Source organism: Myotis daubentonii, chromosome 16 (genome assembly GCF_963259705.1).
Source record: "Myotis daubentonii chromosome 16, mMyoDau2.1, whole genome shotgun sequence".
NCBI lineage: Eukaryota > Metazoa > Chordata > Mammalia > Chiroptera > Vespertilionidae > Myotis > Myotis daubentonii.
In genome coordinates this window covers 13,082,622-13,107,239 of record NC_081855.1, presented here as the reverse complement: position 1 = coordinate 13,107,239, position 24,618 = coordinate 13,082,622, and the positions used below count along the sequence as shown (strand labels likewise).

General features: G+C 48.0%; 1 protein-coding gene across 3 annotated transcripts in view; it reads left to right on the top strand.

Moving 5' to 3' along the window:
• The first annotated feature begins 15,265 nt into the window (after window positions 1-15,265).
• The window catches only part of MYOCD (myocardin), an 87,223-nt gene continuing 77,870 nt past the window's right edge, over window positions 15,266-24,618 (top strand). For 2 of the 3 annotated variants that reach the window (XM_059668582.1, XM_059668584.1), the window contains exon 1: window positions 15,267-15,674. In XM_059668582.1, coding sequence (XP_059524565.1) covers window positions 15,620-15,674 — 55 coding nt within the window. In that variant the 5' untranslated portion in view covers window positions 15,267-15,619. Of the gene's footprint in view, window positions 15,675-24,618 lie in introns of all 3 variants that reach the window. The other variant, XM_059668583.1, reaches the window with a different exon arrangement.

Below are 24,618 nucleotides of genomic sequence, written 5' to 3'. Positions count from 1 at the left end.
TCTTCTTTCCTCTCTAAAATCAATAAAAATATTTTTAATTTAAAAAAAAAGCATGCCGCCCTAGCCAGTTTGGCTCAGTGAATAGAGCGTCGGCCTGCGGACTCAAGGGTCCCAGGTTCGATTCCTGTCAAGGGCATGTACCTTGGTTGTGGGCACATCCCCAGTAAGGGGCGTGCAGGAAGCAGCTGATTGATGTTTCTCTCTCATCGATGTTTCTAACTCTCTATCCCTCTCCCTTCCTCTCTGTAAAAAATGAATAAAATATATTTTAAAAATAAAAGCATGCCAAAGACTATTGACTGCATTGAATATCTAAAGGTCCAAATATATAAAAAATACATAAAAGTTTCTGTGCAGATGAAATTAGCGATGGAAAGTGATAGGAGAATTTTATTTATTTATTTATTTATTATTTTTTTTATATAATATATTTTATTGATTTTTTACAGAGAGGAAGGGAGAGGGATAGAGAGTTAGAAACATCGATGAGAGAGAAACATCGATTAGCTGCCTCCTGCACATGTCTTACTGGGGATGTGCCCGCAACCAAGGTACATGCCCTTGACTGGAATCGAACCCGGGACCCCTGAGTCCGCAGGCCGACGCTCTATCCACTGAGCCAAACCGGTGCTGGCAGATAGGAGAATTTTAAATGTCCCTGCATGTTCCCTTTAACCCTTTGCTCTTGTCTGTGGTTTGGTCCTGACCAGAGAGCTCCAGATGGAATGAATGAACAGTGTCTGGGGCCAGCCTCAGGGTTGGTTATGACTGCGAGTTGGCATCCAGCCAGGCTGGGCCTTCCCTCTGTCCTCCCCAATGACCCTGGCCCACTTCAGCTGGTGGAATTATTTAAATATTGTACATTACTAGTTAACAGACACAACATATTGAAAGTTTCACAATCAAATATTTACGCTGCTAAAAAACATTTTACATGATCTTTAAACAGCCATGTCATCTATTTATTTTCATCCTCTGATCTTTCTGTTTTGTATCAGAATCGGAGAATTTAGCCTATTTACCCAGGAGTAAATATTATGATGAAAACATTGGGCAGCTCAAAAGTAGACTTAGTAAAGTGCAGAAGGATTTTTTTCTTAGTGTCAATTGCACAACAGCCCTGCATGATAATACATTAATAAATTTATTTGGGATGCTTGAAGCATGGAAATTAATATTTCATGGCTGGACACTCCCTCTACCTGTCCTTGGTCCCCTTGATATACCAGCCTAACCATTCTTTTTGGCCATTAATTCCTTTTCTGAAACAGAGAGAAGCTCTTCTGGGGCCGAGAGTGGGCATTTACAGGTGGCTTCCATCAAGGAAATATATTTAATGCTGAACCTTGGGCTGCAAGTAAGAATTGACATTTCATGGTCTGGAGTCTCCTGTTTGGCAATCAAGGACCAGCATGCCCTCAGCTTGGCCTCCTCTGTTTCCACCAGATCCTCTGAACTTCTGCATCCTTCACCCTAACTCTGTCCTTTTTGCATTGCTTCTGTATTAGGCCTCCAAAGCTGGCCTCCATGTTTCAAGCACAACTTATCTCTGCCTTGTGAAAAGTCCAGCCAGTGTCTCCTCTTATCACGGAGTCAGAGAGAAAGACCCTCCTGGAATATCAGGTGCTTTTTCCATGTCATTTCCAAAGAACACTCTTAAAGACACAGAGAAGATGCCAGAACATCAAAGAGCAGAAAGCATCACCTTTGAGATAAGCCTGACCTGTCTCTGGCTGCGGGGCTCAGGACCTAACAACTGCGCTAGCTTTACATTGGCTCTTTTGTGCTCTCTATTCCTTGAATTTCATTCCTTCACCCATAGCCAATTTCCCAGACTCTGACCAAACTCCCAGTCAGGGTCTTACTTCTGACTCACTCACTTTGGAAGCTGAATAGCCTGCAGCTCCCTAAGCTCACTTTCCAGGAGCCTGTGTTGGAATCTGTGCCACCTTTTCCACAGCCTCAGGCAGTCTTTGAACTTCCTTGACGTTCAGCTCCCCCTCTAAAATAAGAGGAAGATGTATAGAACCCAGAATTGCCTTGAGGAATATACAAGCATATGAAGTTCCTCGTACTAGCATAGTGTTTGGTCTAGGGTGAGTACTCATCAATCAAATGTAGTAACCTACTTATTATTTTACTTAATTATTATTTTTACAATTTGTAGTAAAATTGGTCTTGATTTTCCCAATTGCTCTCCAATGCTAGCATGGTTTTTTCCAAGCCACCCTCTGAGTCTAAACATTACTCTTTAGTCAGTGGTTCATAGCTATAAGAAGGCATGGGAGGTAAGATATGCAAACGAAAGAGAAAGAGAGAATAAAGAGAGATTGGGAGAAATGCAGGTTAGAAAATCCATGCTTTTGAAGAAATTACTCATTGTATTAATGATACATACCCAATAAATAGATAGTAAGGAAGAGCGGCCCCTTTTTATAAAACAGACATGAGACAAATGAGACAGAAACTTGAAAACTGAAAACGACACCCCTGGGTCACACAACTCCTGGTTCAAGTGCCTGTGTAAGGACAAGGTCCATTTCCACAGCTCTCAGCTGCCTCGTCTGTGAAATGAGATGGTCCAATGGACTCATTGAATAAACACTGAGCAACCACTTATTGAACACCTACTATGATCAAGGCACAGTTCTAGGCTCTGGGGTAAAGAGGAACACAGGAGAGGCAAGATCCCACATCACATTCCAGTCATGGAGGCAAAAAAGAAGAAGAAGAAGAAGAAGAAGAAGAAGAAGAAGAAGAAGAAGAAGAAGAAGAAGAAGAAGAAGAAGAAGAAGAAGAAGAAGAAAAGTAGATAACTAAATGAGATAAATTCTGTTGATGATAAGGCATTTTAAGAAAACAAAACATAGAAATTGATCAAAAGTCTTGGGAGGAGTGGGCTACCTAAGCTAAGAATGTCAGAGAAGGCTTTTCTGTGAAGCTGAATGGAGTCCAGGTGTGCAAAGATCTGGGGGAAGGATGTTCCAGGCAGAGACAGAGAGCGAGTGAGCTGAGCGTGGGAGATCCGTGTGACTGGAGGACAGTAAGCAAGGAGAGGCTGGGGTAGGCAGGCGCCAGGCTTGGGTAACTTTAAGCACAGCAAGGAACAGATGGCACATGAAAACTGGGCAAATTGAAATTTGACTAAGAGTAATATTCACAAAGATATGTGTGCGGCAGGAAAGCCACAAGCACAGTACAGTAGCCCCGGGATCAGAAACAACAGGACATCCTGATTGCTTCTAGTGCTGAAGTGAGAAGAGGGAGTGGTCACCAGGACCCACAGGGACAGAGGATGCAGGCAGGATCAGGGGAACCTGAGAAACCAATGCCCTGGCCTCACTCCCCCACCTCCCCCTCCTCCATGCCAGAGCTCCCCATTGGCTGAACACACCCAAAAGTCAGCAGGCAAAGGAGCCTGTTGATGCAGGCCTGTTGGGCATCCTCCCCATCACCTCCCACAGCACCACCTCCCACAGCACCACCTCCCACAGCACCACCTCCAGTGAAGGGCAGGTCAGAGGAAGAAGGGGGAGAAGGAAGCTATCAGAAGATATCCAGAGGAGCCATGACAAAATGTTTGGCTTAATTCTGAGGGCATTGGGAAGCCACTTGAGAGTTCCAAGTAAGGGAGTACTTTAGACTAATTTATGTTAAAAGGATTAACCTGGCTTCTGTGTAGAGAATCAACTTCAGAGGGGCAAGAGTGAAAGCTGGGAGGATATTTAGGAGGTTATTACACCAACTAAGAAATGCATGCTGCTGTGTCTAGCATGGTGACTAAAGATAAGAAATATATATATACATACACATACATATATATATGAAATATATATATATATACACACGAATATATATATATATATATATATATATATATATATATATATATGAATTTAAGATATTCATTGGGAAAAAATTTAAGTTATATCATTGTCATGAGCCAAAAAAATTCCTTCCACAAGCCTAATGGAAAAGGAGAATGTCAATGCTGCCAGCTCTGGAACCTCTCTGCACCAATGCCAACTAACGTTGCTTTCACGGTGCAGAGCGCATGGAGGTAAACTCGCCATCTCTGTGCTGCCTTTAGTTATAAGCAGGAAAGAGAAAATAAAGAGTTTTCAAGCCTATCATGTAGAAAAATGATTTGTCCAGTCAACCCGATAAATAACAAATAGTAAAGTCTTCTAGTTTTATTGTTGGCATCATCATAAAGAACATGCTGTGCTTGTTATCTGGTTAAAGGGGTTTCATTCTTTGTGATGTTGAAGTGAGTTACAATCTTTAATAAACAAATAACGTCAGTAATTTTAAAATTCCACAGTCATGAATGTTTGTGGATTGTTGTTGTTTTTCTCCCTCTCTCCCTTTGGTGATGCTTTTGTCAGACATCAGAAATGCTTTGGTTGTGTTCCCAGATGTGGTATCATTTCCAACTAACGAGTGGAAGGCTATTTCTAAAAATCCGCCAATGTCTCTTCAAGGATCAGGCTCCACCATTGATGAGTGCCTTGAAGGCTGGTCCCACAATACCAGTCCCTAGCCATTACTCCAATCCTGGGAAGTTCCAATGTCCCATAAATAAACCTGGGTAGACTATTAAATTCACATTCTTATCGAAGGTAGGCCTAGCATGGACGATGATCACAAACAACACAAAATTGTGGAAGAGTTGCTTGATCATTCTCCACAAAAATGACTTAATAAATATTGTTGAGGGAATTGAATTGATTGTTTTGCAAAATGTATATACAAGGATCCCAACTCCTAATCATCTTCAAAAATAAAGAACAAAAATGTGAGCACTTCACACACACCTGAGGTCAGGTAACGGCCCTGCCACTTGCCAGATGGATGATCTTGATCAGTTGCTTCGCTTCTATAAACAGGGCTGCTTAGAGCAGGGGGTTGGGAAAATACTTTGTGCAGGACTCATGTCGATATAAATAATTTGAGTAACTCCAAACCAGTGTGGCAGCACTGTGGCAGTCCAACAATTCACCGTCAGAGGAAGTAATCAGCTCTGCAGGCTTCCTCCTGGACCAGCGCAGCTCATGAGGCTCCAGGACAGCCAACCCATTCAGCTCCAGTTCTGGAGCTCCTTTGGGCATCTGGTCGACCCCACCGCAGCCTAAAGGGTTAGAGAACAACCAAAGGGGAGAAATCAAGATCAGGAAGTGAGTGCCACCCTATCTGACTTGGGCTCAGAGCACCTAGCCCAGATGGCACAGCTGATACCACAAGAAGACTTAGAAATGTCAAGGGAGGCACTCCAAAGCACAGAAGTCCCGAGATGTGGCATCTGGGATAGAACCTCTGGCCTAAGGACAGCCCTTCCCCTAACCCTCAGTTCCCTATCTGTAGGATGGGACTAAACTTGTCCCTCCTTCCTAAGGCCATTGTGAGCATTAAATGCGAAAATAAAACCACTCAGATCTTTAGCCTAAAGTAAGCATTTACTTAACACCAGCTAATCTTGTTGCATACATGAATGCATGTACAAATACATACACATTAATATCCATGTTCTGACGATAGATGTGTATATCAGCATCTGACACTTGGCCCTATAATGCCTTCAAAATGGCCAATCATCAGATTCCACATGGCAAAAACAAAACAAAAGAGGACACCAAAACTTGGGCATTATTAGTTCTAACTTCACAAAGTTCTACCCAAGGAGATATTAGTTTACAGGGTTGCTTTCTGTTTTTGTTGTGTGTGTTTTTTCTTTTCAATGAGTGCGAAACAAAGCGTTCAAAGTCTACTTGCCTCAAAACCAAATATCACTGTTTCTGACTGCGGCATCCCTGCGATGGTTCCCCCACCTGCAGCACCTCATCCGGCCTCAGGGCACCGGTTTCACGTGAGGACAACCAGGTCTGACACAACTGGAGGCTGTTTAAAGGATGCTGACTTTTTCAAAACTGCTTTGGAATTGCCCTGGCTGTTTCCACCACAGAAAATAATCCTTCCCCAAAGACTGTACTATGTAGCATTTGCAGAGCACTTTGAAATATATCAGGCGCTTCTCTGCTCTTCAGCTTTGCCCGGTGGAGGGATCATCATTATTGCCATCACCGTCACCATGATCATCATCATCATGGATCTCCTCTGATGGGAACTTCCTAGGGACCAGGCTCTGTCCTGAGTGCTTTTCATGTACTTATTTCAGCGGTTCTCAACCTGTGGGTCGCGACCCCTTTGGCGGTCAAATGACCCTTTCACAGGGGTCGCCTAAGACCATCCTGCATATCAGATATTTACATTACGTTTCATAACAGTAGCAACATGACAGTTATGAAGTAGCAACGAAAATAATTTTATGGTTGGGTCACAACATGAGGAACTGTATTTAAAGGGCCAGAAGGTAGAGAACCACTGACTTATTTACTCACTGAATCCTCTATAGAACTTTTTGAACAGACATCCTCACCTTACAGTAGAGGAAACAGAGGCACGAGAACAGAGCGGTTGAGTAACTTGCCCAGGGTCACACAGGTCGTAAAGGTGGGGCCAAGGCGTTACACTCAGGCATCTGGCCCCAGCACCCCGTCCTCTGCCTCCGCCAGCCATGGCGCTACCGCTGCCCCGCGCACGGGAGGAAGAATCACACCACCAACAGCTCCATGTTTCAGCCACCTTCTCTCCAAACCCAACCCACTGCCGGCATGTAAGTTTTATTGGATCTTCTAGGATTTTCCTTGGGTCGTTTTTAGTAAATTTCCTCTCAAATACACTGAAAGTTACCCCAGCTTCATGTCTTGAAAGCTTTAGACACACAGTAACCATTCTTTGGCTTTAAATAATAATGTAACAAAATCCTGGGTCTGTGGTTTTATTTATTTTTTTATGGCATGGGTCAGTACCAAGGTCAGTTTGTAATAAAGAATTTTCCAGAAGAAAAACAGAAATTGGCAATGTACCGTAAGAAAATACTGCGTGTGCCAGGAAGCAACGTAGAGATGTTTAAATTTTCCCTGACATGAATACTGACCACCCAGTGGAGTAGAAAAAACACCTGTGGTAGGCAGTGTGTCCCGGAGGCGGAAACCGGAGCAGGCCTCGGAGTCACCTGTCCGTGGAGACGCTGCAAGAAGTCATGGAAGAAGAGTCAGATGGACCCGGCCATGCCTCTCCCTGGGGACAAGTTCCAGTGAACCAGTGATCCTCGCTCTGACGTCATTACTTGGGCTGTCGAAAAGCATCTCAAATACCTCGCAGGGTTGCTATGGGGATCACGAGGGAACTAGGCACCACAGGGTTTAACAAGCTAAAAGGACATGTCCATTGGAGAAAAGACGCATGATAACAGTGTAATTGTCGGACAAGAAAATCTTGTGGGGGAGGAGGGAGGAGTAGTGGAGCACAAAGCATTTGAGGGCAGTGAAAGTCTTCCGTATGATGCCCTGATGATGGAGCCATGTCATTGTACATTTATCCACACCCATAGACTGTCCGACGCCAAGAACAAGCCCTAGCGTCACCTCCACTTGGGGGATCATGAAGTATCGGTGCGGGCTCATCAGCTGTAGTAAACGCATCTCTCTGTGGGGTGTTGATAGCGGGAAGCTGCGCATGTGTGGGGCAGGATTATATGGGAACTCTCTGTGCCTTCCTCTCAGTTTTGCTGTGAACCTAATACCGGGCTAAAACAAATCTTAATAAAACAAATCTTACAAGAAGGGGCATACCAAAGGTTGCAACCCCTGCCTCAATGTCCCGCAGGTTTAAGTCTGAGAGGTGCTGGGCCAGTTCCTATAAAGCTGTTATATCCGTTCAATGCCTATTCGGACACAGGAATCTTGCTGCAGAAGCATTCAGTGGGTCTGATCGGCTCCTGGCCATTTGCTAAACGGCATTTTTTTTAAGTCACCTTTTGCTGAACACTGGGTTCCAGAGACAGTGAGAGTATTGTCGGTTAACAAGCCTCCTGCCGTGAATTTTCTTTACTGTTATCACGCTGGTTTTAATAGCACTTGGAATTCTCCCTTTTCGGACATTCTCACTCGGAATGTACTAATTTTAATAGCAGGTGTCATCTTAGCTAAGCTCTCTAACCCTGAGTGCGCCACACTCTTCTCAGAGAGCGAGAAACACTTCCCAGACAGTGTCCTCTCCAACTAACCGCGCTCCTCTCTGACTCAGCCCTGGAGGGTGGGGAAGGGAAGAGGGGTTTGGGAAGCTCTTGAGCAATTGGGGCCCACTAGGTATTCCGGGTGGCCCTCCCCCGCGCCCGCCCCCGCTGCGCTGGGGTAGCGCCTCGCCATTCCTTAGCCATAATTGGCGTCCCGGGTTAATGAGCCAAGGCACGCATGATTTGTAAGGTCACCTGGAGCAGGTCAGGGATTTATGGGCCTCTATTCTGTTTCCTGGGGAGCGGGGGAGAGGGCAGACGTGCTGAGTGAAGGGAGGGGTTAGGATACAGAATGTGACCAGTTCTCTCTCTCTCTCTCTCTCTCTCACACACACACACACACACACACACACACATTTAGAGAGAAAGCAAACTCCCACATCAGCTCACACTTTATGAACCAGAAGCGGTTTCATCATCACCTCTGGAAAGTGTATATTGCTGTGGCAGGCCCTGAATGGATGAATCTGAACACACCAGTCCCTACACCCCAGGCACCCTCCCACAGCCCTGTTGCAATTCATCTTTAGAGGCACCTGTAAGATGCCTCAGTAGTTATAAAGAATGGAAGACATAGCCAAAGTCCTCCAGAAATTTGTAATCCCTGTTGATATTTGGCTCTGTTGACTAATGAGTTTGCCGACCACTGGCCTAGAGCAGTGGTTCTCAACCTTGGCTGCACATTAGAATCACCTGGGAATCTTTTTAAAATCCTGATGTCTGGGCCTCATCCTCCGGAAATTCTGTTTCTTTGTTATGGGGTGAGGCCACAACATTAGTAACAAAGAAACAGAATTTCCGGAGGATGAGGCCCAGAAATCAGGATTTTAAAAAGATTCCCAGGTGATTCTAACGTGCAGCCAAGGTTGAGAACCACTGTTCTAGACCAGTGGTCGGCAAACTGCAGCTCGCGAACCACACGCGGCTCTTTGGTCCCTTGAGTGTGGCCACGAAGTTTCAGTCACACTGTACGTGCATGCCTGCACGTAGTATTTTGTGGAAGAGCCATACTAAAGGGGCCGCAGTTTGCTGACCACTGCTCTAGACCAAGAACGGCAGGAATGGAGCTGGGGCAGCTGGCGCGATTGATTCAAACACTGTCAGAACGCACATTCTCTACTTCTGACCCCTGCTCCTCCCCACTGTAAGGGCAGCAAGGACACACGGAACCTGAGGGGGGAATACATGGAGGCACAACTTTTAACAGTGACCCTGCCCTCTGGCAAGTGTGGCCCAACCAGACGGCTTTAAACCACAAGTAACCATTGCACTCCCTTCTCGCGAGCAGCAACAAGCACAGAGAAGTGCAGAGAGAGGAAAAGAGGGCGAGAGGCACTGCTGGGAGGCAGGGAAGAGGAGCTGTGGCAGGTACTTTCAACTGAAATCACTTTCTTCATACATGTTTAACCTAAGTCTTTGTTTAAACTAGGCAAAAGCCCTTTTGTATTCACTACCATTAAAAAAAAAAACAACATACAAACAAACACAGGTTGTATTCGGCTGGCTCACATGACTTCCCTGTGGGATTCATTAACTAACTGGAGTAATAATGACACTGCATTTCTGGTCTGCTGGGAGTGTGTGGATGTCTGTCACTATATTCTTAGCCCCTGGGTCCAGGATTGTATCTATTTTATCTCTGTAAACCCCCAGGGCCAGAATACATTCTGCGGTTAACAAATACTTCTGGAACGGAAACAAATTGATAGGCTGAGGCCGAGTTCCTTAAAGAGGTGATTCCTTCAACAGGTAACCTGGGAGTGCACACTTCACCCTCCCTTCCGGCGTCTAGGTGAAACTTCATGGAGATCAGAGCACAGATTTCATAGCTGAGGCCGCAGAACAGGGCCATGAGTCTCCCTCAGCTCGCACACGTTTCCTCAGCCCGATACGGATTTCATACCGTGAAGTTAAGGACGCTTAAGCTTCAAGGGCCCCCCCCCCGCCCCCCGACTAGCTCACTGTGGGTGCTGGGAGTTCCAGGCGGACCGAGGAAGCCAGAGTGCAATTGAGAATATTCCTGCATCAGCATCTCTGGTCAGTTGACTGAAGGATCTCATGAGACAGGAAATGAATTGTCCATGCTCCAGGTCGCTGTAGTTCCATTTCTCAATCAGAGTCAATAGGAACACTTACACTGCTATCACATTTCTAACTTTGCACTTCTTTTTTAAAAGGCCTCCAAACTGTATAAGACTCAGGTCCCACAACCGAGATCTGGCCCTGGTTGACTCACACAGTTTTAAAACTGACTTTAAAATTATGGATAGTGTCCTAACTGGTTTGGCTCCGTGGATAGAGCGTCAGGCTGCGGACACAAGGGTCCCGGGTTCAATTCCGGTCAGGGGCATGTACCTTGGTTGCAGGCACATGCCCAGTGGGGAGTGTGCAGGAGGCAGCTGACGTATGTTTCTAGCTTTCATCCCTCTCTGTAAAAAATCAATAAAATATATTTTAAAAAATTATTGATAGTTGCTCATATTTTTAAAAATCCATCCATTGGGCACTATAACCTGGCTTTCCAGTTCATTTGAACACCTGGAGGGAATGGCAACAAGTGTTGTCCCCCCCAAATGGCTCTAGTCAGCTAGAGCGGGGTCATGGCGGCCCATTTGGACAAGCTATGTGCTGTCTGTTGAGTTTGCTGCGTACACATCTCCCCACATTTTCTCCTAACCCTGGTCCTGTCTTATGAGTTTGCAAGCCTGCATGTCCACCAGGGCACTTGCCAGCGTGACTTGCAAAGATCCCTCAGTACATCTCCAATGAATGGCTGGAAGGAGAACAATCGCTCCCCTGAACATGTGAAAGGAAAAAGAGAAAACAGACAAGAGCCGGTGCCAGGAACGGGCACTCAGGACAAGAAGAGGGTGAGACCAAGAAGACAGGGATGACCGCAGGGGACATGAGGGGCTTGTGCTAAGAAGGGGAGAGCCGAAGCGCCTGAGGTTGCTGCCTGTGCCTCTGCTCACCACCCCTGCTCTCCGACCTAGGGACCTCATGCGGACCCATAGGGAAGTCCATAGGGGTCAGAGTTCAAGCTGACCACCTGAGCTGTGCTACAGGCTCACCTGTAGACATTGCTCCCAGGCGGTGGGAGGCCGAGGGTCACAGCTGCGGAAGGCGTCATTCTAAAGTAACCCAACGAGCTACACCCTTGTTAATCCCTCAGCCGGGAGAGGCTGGTGAATGTGACAAACACTGTCACGATTAGGTTGCATTGAAGAGGTTTTGCAGGTGTCCTTAGAGTGTCTAATTAGTATAACTTTGAGTTAATCAAAAGGGTGGCTCTGACTAATGGGATGAGTCCTTTAAGAGAGACTCTGGGGGCCCTGAGTATGCCAGAGGCTCAAGGCCTACTCACCATATGCACACGTGCAGGCAAGGACACGGCAGCATGACTGTGTGAAAGGCCCCTTTGCCCTCCGCATGCACGAGGGCAATGACTCAGCAGTAGCATGATGGAAACTGCACAATCACACCCTATGGAACCTGCTTATGTTAATGTAGCATGAGGGTCACTCATTGGCACCTTGGTTTGAGCGGGTAGATAAGGTGCCGCTGACCAGCCAGTTTGGGGCTGCTTTGTTCGCAATAAAGCATGTCCCACCTACCTGCTGCCACCCGTGTGTTCTTCCCATTTCCTGCACCCAGAGGGGTCCAGTCCCTGGCTGAGCAACTTGCCACCAACAGAGACTTCCCTGGGAGAGATCCACCTGCCAGCCTTGGAGAAGCATGCCATGATGGCTCCTGCAGCTGCAAGCAACTGAATTCTGCCAACAACTGAGCTTGGAAGAGGACACTAGCCCCTGACGGCACCACTGCCCCAGCCCTCACCTGGACTGCAGCCTGTGAGATCTGAGCAAAGGGCCTGCTAAGTCGGGCCCAGAATCCTGACCCATGGAAATGGCCAGATGATGGGTGTGTGTGCTGCTCTAAACTGGCAGTTTCTTAGGCAGCCATAGATAACTGATGGCAAAGGGAAGGAAAGTCATAGCAAAAGAGAAGGTGTCAGCATTGCTTGGAGCCAGCAGGGATAGCTGGAGGTGAAAAGAAGGCATAGAGAGCAGTTTAAAAACGCCACGAAGAGCTGTTCTGGGCACTCCACATGTATTATTTCATTGACACTTCCCCCACGCTTCTGAAAGCAGTTCTAAGCCCACTCTGCATGAAGGTGCGGCGTGTCTGCAGGGCTTTAATAACCCACTCCAGCTCACAGGGCAGCTCAGATTCAAATGATGCTCTTCCTGATGCTAGGAGCTCCCGTGTCTCCTCTGCATCGCACCCGGCTCCCTCTAGGCCTCAGAGAGGAGGTCAGAGGGCAGTAGGGCAGGGAAGAGCTGCTGAGGTGACTGCCCAGGTGATCAAAGTGCAGGCCAGAGCCTGGCGCACGCCGCTGCGTCTGCCCTGCTCCCACAGCACAGCAGGCAAGCTGCCCCCTGGGGAGCATCCTCGTCCAGTTCCACGAATGTTTTTCCCACAAAAACATACTTTCATAGAGAGAGGGAGAAGGGTGAGCTCCTATAGGCGCATATTTATATACATAGATATTCCCCGCCATCGGGGGTATGAGTCCCAGAGGGCAGCTCCACAGCATGATGGGAAAACTGAGGAGGGCTATGGTTACCAGCATTTCCCAAACGCACTCAGAAAAGAAACTATGCCCCCCCCACCCCGCCCGCCCCCGACACACACACACAGGCCTGCAGAGGAAAAACAATTTACTCCTGTCCGACTCAGCCAGGTCATGCAGACCCTTATGTTCAGTGCTGGCTTCAGCTGTTTTTATCACAACTTTCACTAAAAAAAAACCAAAACAGGTCTTTGCCAAGTTGCCTTCTTCTCGGCCCCACAATCCTCAGGATAAAAATCTGCTTGGCTTTCTTTTGTTTTTAAAGTTGCTCAAAATAGGCTTTTCTTTTCTCTACGCAGATAATTTAGCAATGTTCCTTATCCCGGCATCTCTCCCGCACAGAGACCCCTCCCCCACCCCGCCATGGCTATCTCCGAGCTGGCAGGGTTCCTTCAGGCTCCTGTGCCTCCCCTTCACCAAACCTCCCTCCACTTGACCTATTTTCACGGAAGACCAGGCGCCTGGGGCTCCACTGAGGACAGAATGCTGGTAGCAAGAGGGGTCCCATGCTGTGTGCAGGCAGAACAAAGCCCCCCCCCCCATGTTTACATCCTAACCCCGGCAATCGGTGAGGATGCTCAAGTGCGTGGCAAAGGGGAATAAGGTGACAGATGGGAGGGATTAAGGTTGATAATCAGCTGACCCTGCACTAGGGTCACACAGGGGCCTTCAGTGTGCAGGGGGAGGAAGGAGAGAGGTGGGAGCCATAGCACAGGGTGAGAACTTGACCCACCGCTGCTGGCTTTGCAGGCGAGGAAGGGGCCCTGGCTGGTGGGGCTCAGCTGGTTGAGCATCGAACAGAAGACACAGAGGGACTCTAGAAGCTGGAAGGCAAGAAAATGACTTTCTCCTAGGTCAGCGGTTCTCAACCTGTGGGTCGCGACCCCTTTGGCAGTCGAACAACCCTTTCACAGGGGTCGCCTAAGACCTTCCTGCATATCAGATGTTTACATGACGATTCATAACAGTAGCAACATGACAGTTATGAAGTAGCCGAGAAACTAATTTTATGGTTGGGTCACAACATGAGGAACTGTATTTAAAGGGCCAGAAGGTTGAGAACCATTGTTCTAAGTCCTCCTGAGGAACCCAGCCCTGCAAACACCTGGATTCCGTCCCGCTGGGACCCAGGTCCGACTTCTGACCTCCAAACCGCAGAATAACAAACCCTCACTGTTTGGAGCCACTGGGCCTGTGAGGGCAGGACTGAGAGCAGTGCACTCCGTATGGGGCTGTTGCCTCTGCACGGGCTGCAGGGCCAGGCGCGCTCCCAAAGGACATGGGTGGGATTGTCTGCCTCCCCTGCTTTCGGACTCATCAGGGGCTGGTGTCTCTCTCTCCCAGAGACCTTGTTTATACAGAAGGCTGGTCAGAGCCAATGCGTGCACTCCAGAGTCGGGGAGTTCGGGCAGAGGCCCACCATACTCGGGGCAGTAAACGCTATACCAGGAGTTGGCCTGGCATCAGGTCCCCATCTGTCACCAGCTGATCTGTTAGGGTCCGGGGGTCTCCTGAGACTTAGGCAGGCGCGAGTGCAACAGATGGTACCTGGAGGCCCCGTGTGCGCTAAGGTGGCAAATAAATGCAACCCAACTTTACGTACGTAGGTAGTCTGCGGGGTTTGGGGTGTGTGTTTTGTTTGTTTTTGTTTTGTTTTATCTTTCTGTGCCGCTTCTTGGAAGCAGGGTCTTTGTGTCATTTGCTGATGAGCTTGGAACACCTGGCGGTCTTTGGTGTGGAACGGATTGTGCCCTGAGGAGGGACTCACTCCTAGGCCCTTGAGCTTTGCCATGCTCCCAACCCCAGCTCTGACGCTCCCCTGCGCCAGGTACCTTCCTTCCTCGGACCTCACCCTCGGAGCGCACAGAAAGGCGTTCAACTGGTGCGTCTCCCCGATGGCACGCACCGTGTCCCGCGGATTGAGCCGACGATGGCGTCAGGTTTGTCCAGAAAGCGCAGGTCCCCGAAAAACGAAAGGCTCTTCATTTTCTCCGTGGACGTGCATCCAAGTCTGACCCTCGAGCTGCGAGATGTGTAAAGCCTGTGCCTGTGACCCTCAAAGGGGAGAGAATGTGGGGACGTCAGTCTGTTGGGAGCCCTGCTTCTCTGCAAGTGGCCCGGCTTATGTGAGAAGCGCGGGGCGCAGCGAGTCCCGCAGACGCGCTTCCCTCCCGGCTGGTTCCCGCCGCGCCCGCCTCCCAGGCGCAGCCCCAAAGCCCGGCGGCCGGAGAGCCCTGCGGCTCCCTGCCCCCCACCCCGGCCCAGGCCCCTCTCCGTGACCGTCCGTGAGCCCGGGCGCCCCGCAGCCCTCCCTCCTGTCCTCCCGGCCCCTTCCCTCTGCGCCTCGCCGGGGTGGGACCCGGGCCCCGCCTGCGTCCGCTCGGCCCGCTGCAAAGAGTTAAGAGCGGCTCCTGGGACGCCTCTGGCTGCTCCTAGTCCCTCGTCCCCGCTCGCCGCTCCTGATTGGCCGAGCTCCTGTCAGTAGTAAAAAAGTATCAGATAGCAAACGTGGGACCTTCATAAAGGCGTGGTGTGATACTCCTCGATCGCCCGCGGCCTATGACATCAGCCGAGAACGCCTGGGATGCCGCCGCTCCCGGCCAGACGCAGGAGGAGGAGGGTCCCGCCGCCTAGGAGTTAACAGCCAGCACAGCGAGGGGGAGCCACCAGCGCTCTGGGGACACTGGTTTCGGTCCCTGGCGGCCACTGTCCTCCGACCCAGGGGAGCTCCCGGAGAGCTGGATGAATTCTGGGTTGCTAGCTGCGCGCAGCTGGGCTCCCGGGAGCCGGTTCCTGGTGGAAAACAGGGGGCGTCTGGCCACGGGACCAGCGGCTCGCTGAGACTCAACATGACCCTCCTGGGGGCTGAGCACTCTTTGCTGATTAGGAGCAAGTTCAGATCAGGTAGGGCTGAGGCATCCAGCGTTCCTTCCTAAACTTTCCTCTCCTGCACTTCTCAGCTCTACAGGGCTTTCCAGTACATGTCTCAGAGCCCGCGCGCGCGCGCGCGCGCGGCTGCTTCAACCTTGTCCCCTAAAAGCACATTGGGAAGTGAAAATGTTACTCGACCTTGGGGGCCTTTAATGTCTTCCGTTTTAAGTACTTGGAGTTGCTGAGTGTGGTTTTTGTTTGTGAAAAGGCCAGTCTTTTCCTTTTATTTATTTTATTTTTCTCTGTGTCTGTGAATAGAAACTTTGGCAGGATATCCAAAAGGAACAAGTTTGAAAATGATCGAATGCGGGATCTTGAGTTTGTGGCTGCATAACATTAGTTACCATTGCTGAGAAGATGAACCTGATGCTGTGTATCAGATTACAGGGATCACTTAAAACGTAGCTAATCCAAACAAATGTATTTCCCAAAAAAGTCACTGGGGGGAAGTAAAAATAGCCAATTTGGAGCACAACAAGTATTTCAAATGACATCACTGTAGAGGGGGGAAAAAAGTCCAGTGCCACAAATATTTTTTCCCAAACCATCCGATATTTATAAATGGAGAGTTTTTCCCCCAAAATATCTGTGTTAGTGGCGCATGGAGAAACTTCTCACAGGACGCTGAGTCAAGGTGAGTGGGAGAGGTGGCGACTCTAAGCGCTGCTCACAAGGGTTGGTCCAGGCGCCCAGGGAAGGTATGAGTGTGGAATCAGGCACAGACACTTGCCTTCCTAAATTCTTCTCCATAACTCTGTGTAGAATATTGGTTTTGTAAAAGCAGTAACAAGCCACTCAACAAATGGCAGAACTTTTACTGAGAAGATGAATTATTGTATGAGGACGCCGATGTGAACCTTCCGTGGAGCAGGTGTCAGAAGGATGCTGGCCTGGTTCGCTAAGTTTTCCTTAGCCCTCTAGATAGGACCACTCAGTGTATCACTTGGGATGGATATGTGAGCAAGGAGAAGAGTGGATGCTGGAAAAGCAGGGTTTTCTGTGGCTTCCTTGGCGATTCCTGGCTTTTAGGCATCTGTGGGGTCCACTGGAGATTCTCTTAGTTTCTGTGCTGTTGAAATGAGATGAAAACTCAGGAGCTTGGCCAAAGTGCTCTGTGCCAGGCTTAATGATATAAACTCATCTGCCAGCCATGGGGTTCAGCGGTGGTTGCATCCTTCCTTTCCTTCCTTCCTTCCCATGGTGAGGTGAGGTGGTTGATGTGTTAATCCGCTAGAGACATTGGCACTGCTTTGTAATTTGGTCAAAACCGCAAGGCAACACTGCCACCTTTCTGAAGAAAAGAGGATGCAGATTTGTTTAGGGAAAAGCTACATTCTTTTCAAATGCACCCTTGCCAGTTCCTGTGGGGGGCAGGGGAGGGGTCTCAAGGGTTTGGAGAGGTTCTGGAGAGAATTGCAAAAGTAGATTCCTCAGACTAACCCTTCCTTCCTAAAGTGCAGACCAGAGGGAAGGCGATGTTTGCACCGCTCCTAATGCCTGCCTCGGTGGGGACCTGGTGTCTGTCTCCCAGGTACCCCCTGGAGCGCCTGAGAACTCCAATCACGGCCTCGTTTTTTCTTAAAGCTTGCACAGGCTTTTGAGTCCCAGGAAGGGTAGCTTTGGGAAACGTGGTATCAAAGCAGACACGGGCATGCTTAATCCTCCACCTGTGATAAACAGGGTCGCTGGGGTCTGGACTCGGACGGAGTGGGTTGCACATCTGAGATGCAAGAGGTTGATAATCTGCAAGACGGAGGAGAAAAACGGGCAGAACGTAAAACTAAGTAAATGTCATGTTGAGGACGGTGACTGTTCTCTCTGGAAATAATGATGACTGTAGCTGCACCCCCGCAGAAGCCCGGCTGGCAGCACGCTTACAAAAGGGCCTGCCTCTGCCTGAGAGAACTTGGTTTACTTTGTGGCTAACAACGGATTAGGAAGGCTTCTTCTCTGTTTTGATTTCTCTCCTTCTCCCTCTCTTTTCTTTTTCTCTTCTTTTCGTTCATGAGCTACTCAAAATGTAAACTCATAAAACTCTGACTGCTAATGTTTGCTTTGATAGTAGACCCTGATGTTACGTATTTCATTAAAATTAGTTCAAAAAAATAAATGAAACTAATCTGCTCTCTGATCGTAGAAGACCCCCCTATTCTAGGGCTTGTTTTAAGTGAGCAGATAACCGCTTTGACTCTGAAGTTGACACGTGTGGCAACAGATCCAGCCGGCTTCCTGGAAGCGATATTCGATAGTCGAGTGACCTTGTTATGCAGCACAAAATCATGCCACTGGAGTAGGCAGCTGTGAGATTCTTCATGTATGAACATGCTTAATGATATAAACTCATCTTATCTGAGAGGCACACAGTTTCACGGTTGAGTGTGTGGGCCCAGAACCAAACTAGCTGGGATTTTTAGCGGGCGCCTTTACTTACTAGCAACCTAGCCTTGAACCTTAGATAAACTACAGGATTCCCTCTGCCTCGGCTTGCCTCATTTGAATAATGAGAACGATAGGGTTGTTGTGATGATTAAATGTGATTATATAAGTAAACCACTAAGGAAAATGCCTGGCGCTTAGTAAACCTTCAAAAAATATTGTTCTATTATTAATGTTGTTCGGCTGCCGGATTCTATATTGGTCACTTTCTCTCTGAGTCTTGGTTATTTAGTCTGTAAATGTCAAGATTGGACTAGATGATTTCTCAGATGCCTTAGTAACATTTTATGGTTCTCTGAAAACACAGAAAGATCGGGAACAGGCAAAATTGTGATTGGGCTGTGTGGCACTGGGTACTTATGGTAAGCAGGCCTGCAATAGATAGCGTTAGTTTTAAACTAACTACATTGTTACTGTTTATAGTCTCACTCTTGTTTTGTCAATCAAGATACTGTAATCGGTATCACTGTCAACAATTTTCCTCAATGCCATGGTCCTCGTGTCAACAAAACACAAGGACTTATATGTATGTATGTACACACACACACACACCATGCACGAAGATCAAAAGGAGAGGGAGAGGGCCAGTAATGGATTTTGCCTCTAAAGAACTATTGTTTCGCGTTCATTTCTTTCTCTTTTTCTCCTTCTCCCATTCAAACAGCTCACACAAAGGCAGACTCGGGTGCCTGCATGAGCGTGCCTCTATCCCCCACAAACTTGGGGTTGTCAAATTTAGCAAATAAAAATACAGGGGCCCAGTTACACTTGAATTTCAATTAGACAATGGTTATTTTAGCGCACTGTGATACTGAGGGCATGCTTTTACCTGAAGTCCAAATTGAACGAGGCACTCTGTATGTTCCCTGGGAACCCTACCTACAATCTGAGCCGTGTTTCTCCAACACCCTCTGCTGCCCCTGAGACTCGGAATGAGGAGCCGGTGCCATGAGCTTGAGCTCTGGGTCCTGGGGGTGCAGCAGCACATGGATTAGGGAGGAATGTGAGAACTTCCCTTCGATTTCTGGGAGGAGGAGGAGGAGGAGGAGGAGGAGGAGGAGGAGGAGGAGGAGAAGCCAGCAGACAGGCTGCTCAGGTGCAGGGGCTCCGGGACTTGGGGCCGCAGCTGAAGGAAGCCAAGGAGCATGCAGAGCCGGCGCTGGGGAGGCAGAGCGGCCTCAGCTCAGTGCTGCGCGGTGGAGCGCACCAGCTCCACAGGCTTCACCGGCCTGACCGGCCTGCAGAGTCCTCCGTTGCTGTTTGTCCTTCCAGGGAAAGCAAGGGACATCTCAGGACCCCACAGGCCATCCTCTCTGTGTTTCTCTGTCCTCCACCCTCCAGGTCACCTGAAAGGACTGCTTATTTCTGCTTTAAGCTGCATCCTTAACATCTCCGAGACGGAATGTTTTCTGTTAAAAACATAGAGGACGCTGCACTAAGCGGCTGGCCCCGAGGTTCTGACCCTATGGACGCTATTGAAGAAATTTCCACCATGATCTCAAGAGAAGTTCAGGCTCTGGCACTACCTGCTCGTGAATTCATTGTATGACCTGGGACAAATATTTTAACCTAGTGCTGTATTATGGAAAAGGCACTCTTCTGGGTTAATTATTTGTCTGAGGCTATAAAACTAACTATGTAAAGATATAGGTATAGATATGGGGGGATACATTTTTTTCTTTAGCTCATTTAATTAACCTCTTTAGGCCTCATTTTTGTGATCTTCAAAATAGAGGATTTGGGCTGTTCATCCCTGGAGTGGCTTCCTCTAATGCAGGGGTCCTCAAACTACGGCCCGCGGGCCACATGCAAATACAAATATTGTATTTGTTCCCATTTTGTTTTTTTTTTTACTTAAAAATGAGATATGTGCAGTGTGCATAGGAATTTGTTCATAGTTTTTTTTTAAAACTATAGTCCAGCCCTCCAACGGTCTGAGGGACAGTGAACTGGCCCCCTGTTTAAAAAGTTTGAGGACCCCTGCTCTAATGTTTGGCATTTTTCCAAGTGAATGGCCCTAAGGATCTTTGTAAAGTTTTGTAGAGTGTAAGCTTTATAAACATATTATGGCGAGGTTTCTGCTATTGTATTCTCAGGGAAATTGACATAGATTTCTTAAATGAATGAATGAATAATTTACACCTACCATTTTTATAAATAACACGGTGGTATTCAAGAAAATCACTTCAATTGTCTCACAGGTTCAGTCTTCTTTTCAAACTTTCACTGACAGCTTTTTGGGGTGAAGCCTACTGAAGCACAAATATCTTAACGCTCCCCCAGTTCCATTTTGCTATTGAAATGAGCAGTAGGATATTTCTAAAGTTTGGGAAAACTTGTTCCATCAAAATTTTTCAGGAATTTCTACTGGATGTAATCAGAATAGGAGGAAACTAAGGGCAAATTGTCACCGTGGGCTTCTGCACAACGTGTTCATAGCTGAACTTCCCCTTTGCTGACAACCACTAATCCCCTTCTCAGCAATTGCATTTGTTTCCTATTTGTTCTGTAGTAAATTACTACAAACTTGGCGGTTTGGAGCAGCACAGCTGTGTTATGTCACAGGTATGGAGGTCGAGTCTGAAAAGGGCCTCGCTGGCCCAGGTGTGGGCAGGGCTGTGTTCCTTCAGGTCTCTAAAGGAGAGTCTGCTTCCTAGTCTTTCTAGACTGCAGAGGCTGCCGTGTCCTTTGGCTCATGGCCCCTTCCTCGTCTTCTAAATGGCTCTCTGACTTGACTCTTCTGCTCTGACTCCACTCGGCTCATCGAGGGCCATCTCCTGTTTTAAGGTCAGCTGATCAGCGACCTGAAACCCATCTGCAGCACTGATCCCCTACACCACGGGTCTTCGTCAGCACCGGCTGCTCTAACAAAATCCCACGCCCGGTGGCAAAACAACAGAAGTGTGTTTCCTTGCAGTTCCGGAGGCTGGAAGTCCAAGACCCGGGTGGCAGCAGGCTCACTTCTGGTGAAAGCCCTCTGCCTGCTTGCAGGCCTCCTTACTGTGTCCTCACATGGCATAGAGAGAGAGCAAGAGAGGGGAATACTCTCTTCTCATAAGGAGACTAATCCCATCACAGGCCCGCCCCCCCTCAGGACTTCATATAAACTAATCACCTCCCAGAGGCCCATCTCCAAATAGAGTGGGGTAAGGGCTTCAGCAGGAACGGGGGGCAGGGGCACAATGCAGCCCATAGGACCACAGAAGGTGACATACTCATGGGTCCCAGGGATTAAGACATGGGTATCTTTGCTCTGTGTGTGTGTGTGTGTGTGTGTGTGTGTGTGTGTGGCGGGGGGGGGGGGGGGGAGACATTATTCTACCTATGACAGCAACTTCCAGCATGGCATTCCCAACTTCCACACCTCCACACGGCTCTGTCCTGCAGACTTCGTTCTGCAGAGCTTTTCTCACACTGTGATTAGCCGTGGTCCCAGTGTTTCCTCCAGGGCCATCCGTAGACTAATTCCACCACGTCAACAGTTGTTTAGCAGGAAAGGTTTTAAAAGAGAGAGGCAGACTACACAAAATATTAAATGGTATTTTTTAACTTCAGAATTTCTTCAAAGCTTTCCTAGTTCTAATATGTACTATGAACTCCTAAAAGGCAGTGACTGCCTTGTGTGCTGTGTTTCACTCCCATGGCAGCTCCTCGGGCAGCTTTGGCTGGACAACCTCATTGTGGGAAATTCTGCTCCAAGCAGAGAAGCCCTCCGTTCCCAACAGTGATTTATTCCAAGAGGTTAATCTCTAGATGAATGCTGCTGGCAGGCTCTCCCCCTCACCCAGGTGAGAACTCGATGGTTTTCCTTCCTGGCTGCTTGTTTGTAACTGGCTCACCCCTCACTCCTCCACGGTATTTATTGGCGTCAGGACCAATACCCCGCGCTATGGATATCCATCAGAGGAGCCTACTCCCCGTTCCCAAGGAGCTCAGAGGCAACCTGAAAATGCTGTATGAGAGTGATATAGTCATTCATTCATTCATTCATTCATTCATTCAACACATTTCTCTCGTGGCTCCCTTGTAGTGGAGACTGTTCTTGGAGCTGAGGGTACAACTGGGGAGCAGAAAAGACACATCTCTTGTCCTCACCTGGAATATCAGAGCTGACTCTAGGACCTTGGGCATGCTTCCTGCAAACTGCCTTCAGAGGCCCACACTGGAACACAGTGAGCTGAACCTTAAAAGATCAGTGTATTTTAGGTCTGAGATTTAAAATCTTTTTTAAAAGCCAAAGGAGCCTTCGAGTCTGACTCAGGCCACCTGCTTGAGGTCACTACTGTCGCCTCAGGTCCGACGGTTGGATTTACTGCTATGCCAGGTGGCCTTCCCTCACCACCTTCATTACTCTGCCCGAGCCCTGACCGCCCCCCAAGTTTCCCTGTCTTGTTTTTACCCGTAGCTCTTGTCATTACTGGGCACACTAGACATTTTACTTGGTTATTTGTTTGTTATTTGTCCCTGAGGGTGGGAATTTTGCTTTGTTCGTTGGTTTTTACTTTATTTCCCAGCACCAGACAGTGATTGGCAGAGAGAAGGCACCATTGAATGTGTGTTGAATTAATACATTTTATTCTGTGTCCATAGAATATTCATAAACAATAAAAATAAACAACATTCTTATACGTGTTTAGGCATTAAAACTATAACAAAAAAGGGATGAGTGACTATAAATGCAAAATCCAGAAGAGTAGTTACCAGTAGAGTGGGAGGGGCAGATGAGAGACGGGTGTGCCCGAGGCGAGAAGAGGGGTCTTGGTGGCGCTCGTGGCCAGGCAGTGGCTCCCTGCATGCTTAGTCTTAGGCAAATCAATTACACAGCATTCACTGTGGGCCAGTGACAACACTGCGACAGTGCAGGGTGGACCAGGAATTCTGATTAATTGAATGTTGTGTACCCGGGGTACATTACAAGTGTCTTAAGACCAGAAAGTGTGGCGCTCGCCTTTTATCTGCTGCAGGGCATGACACACGGGCACTGCAGCAGGTTTTGTCAAGTTGGATAAAGCAAACGGAATGGATTCCAGCCTGCTGGGGTTACACTGGGAATGACAGAAGTGCATGGCAGAAGCAGGAATGCTCCAGCCCAGGGCTAGAGTTTTCCATAAGAAAGCCAAGCCTGGGTGGGAGGGAGCTGCGGGAGCCCCAAGTGCATATTCATCTCCCTTCTTCCCACCCTCTCGGCAAGAGCTCCCCGGTGCCCCAGCAGATGGGGACCAGCCCTTTGCCCTGCATCTCTGTCCAGCTCAGGACGATGGAGCCCACAAGTGTATTGGACAGGCACCTGGCTCCTCAGTCTCATCCCTCACCTCCCGTAGACAGACCAACAGTGAGACCTCAGCACACCCACTCTGACTCCGCCACCTTGGGGAGGCCAACTCCGCTCACCGGGCCTGTGTTGCCATACTGACAATGCAGTCCATGCCGCTGAGGGGAAGACCTTCATGGAATTACTGGGGGGTTTGTTTTATGGAAAGGAGTCCCGTTCCCTTTGGGGAAAGGGATTATTTCACCAGTGGCTTGTGAATTGTGCAAGAGAGAAGCACGGAGGATTAAAAGGTTGGGATGGACATAAAAGAGAATGTTAAAAACAACAAAAACCATTAGCCAAGTAATGGTTTTGCAGCCTTAGAATTTTAGTGCTTCCATTTTCAGCTTTATTAAGCTGGTCGTGATTGCTTGTTTTTTTAAGTCGGTAATTTGCACTAATTTCTATTTTGAGGTCATCCAGAATAGCTAGTAAGTCAGGATTCCTTAACCAGACTTCGATCATTATTCTTAGATAAAGTACCAGGATATCCAAATTCTCTTAAAATAAAATGTATTGTTTATTCTCTGAAATTGAAAATAAATAAGGGTCATTCCTGACTTTTATTGTCTCAGGGCCCAGCAAGGTGCCCTCCAAACCACTAAGAAAACAAACTTCTTTTCTCCTGTGGGTTGAGGGGAGATAAGCTCTCCCATTCCTTATAGACACCATTGGAGTGCTTCTCTCATCATCTCAGTCACTCCAGTTGATGTTGGCCGCAGTCAGGCTCCTTAGATCATTAGGAAAACAATAGATTCTAGCAATAGAAACAGTGAATGAAGCCACTGTACAACTGTAAAATGTATTTATTGGGTTCCCTCATGTATGGCACTTAGCCGTCACTTGGTATGTGTGGCAATGTGAGTGAATACACAACCTCTCAAATACTTAGTATGTCTTACTTAGCACCTCTGGTCTGGCACCCCAATTTGAACTACTATGTAAGCCAGCTCACCTCCTCAGCGTCTCCTTCTGCTCAGCCTCTTAAGTGGTACAAAAATATCATCAGGCTTTTTTCTCTGACAATATAGTCAAGTTGCCCCAGGGTGAAATGACTGGAAAATACCCCATAAGCTGTTCTGACTTTCCTGTTTCCAGAAACACTCTTCCTTCAGGAAGTCATTCAATTTTGTTCTCCTCGCCACTGGTCCAGCTGGTTTCTCAACCTGA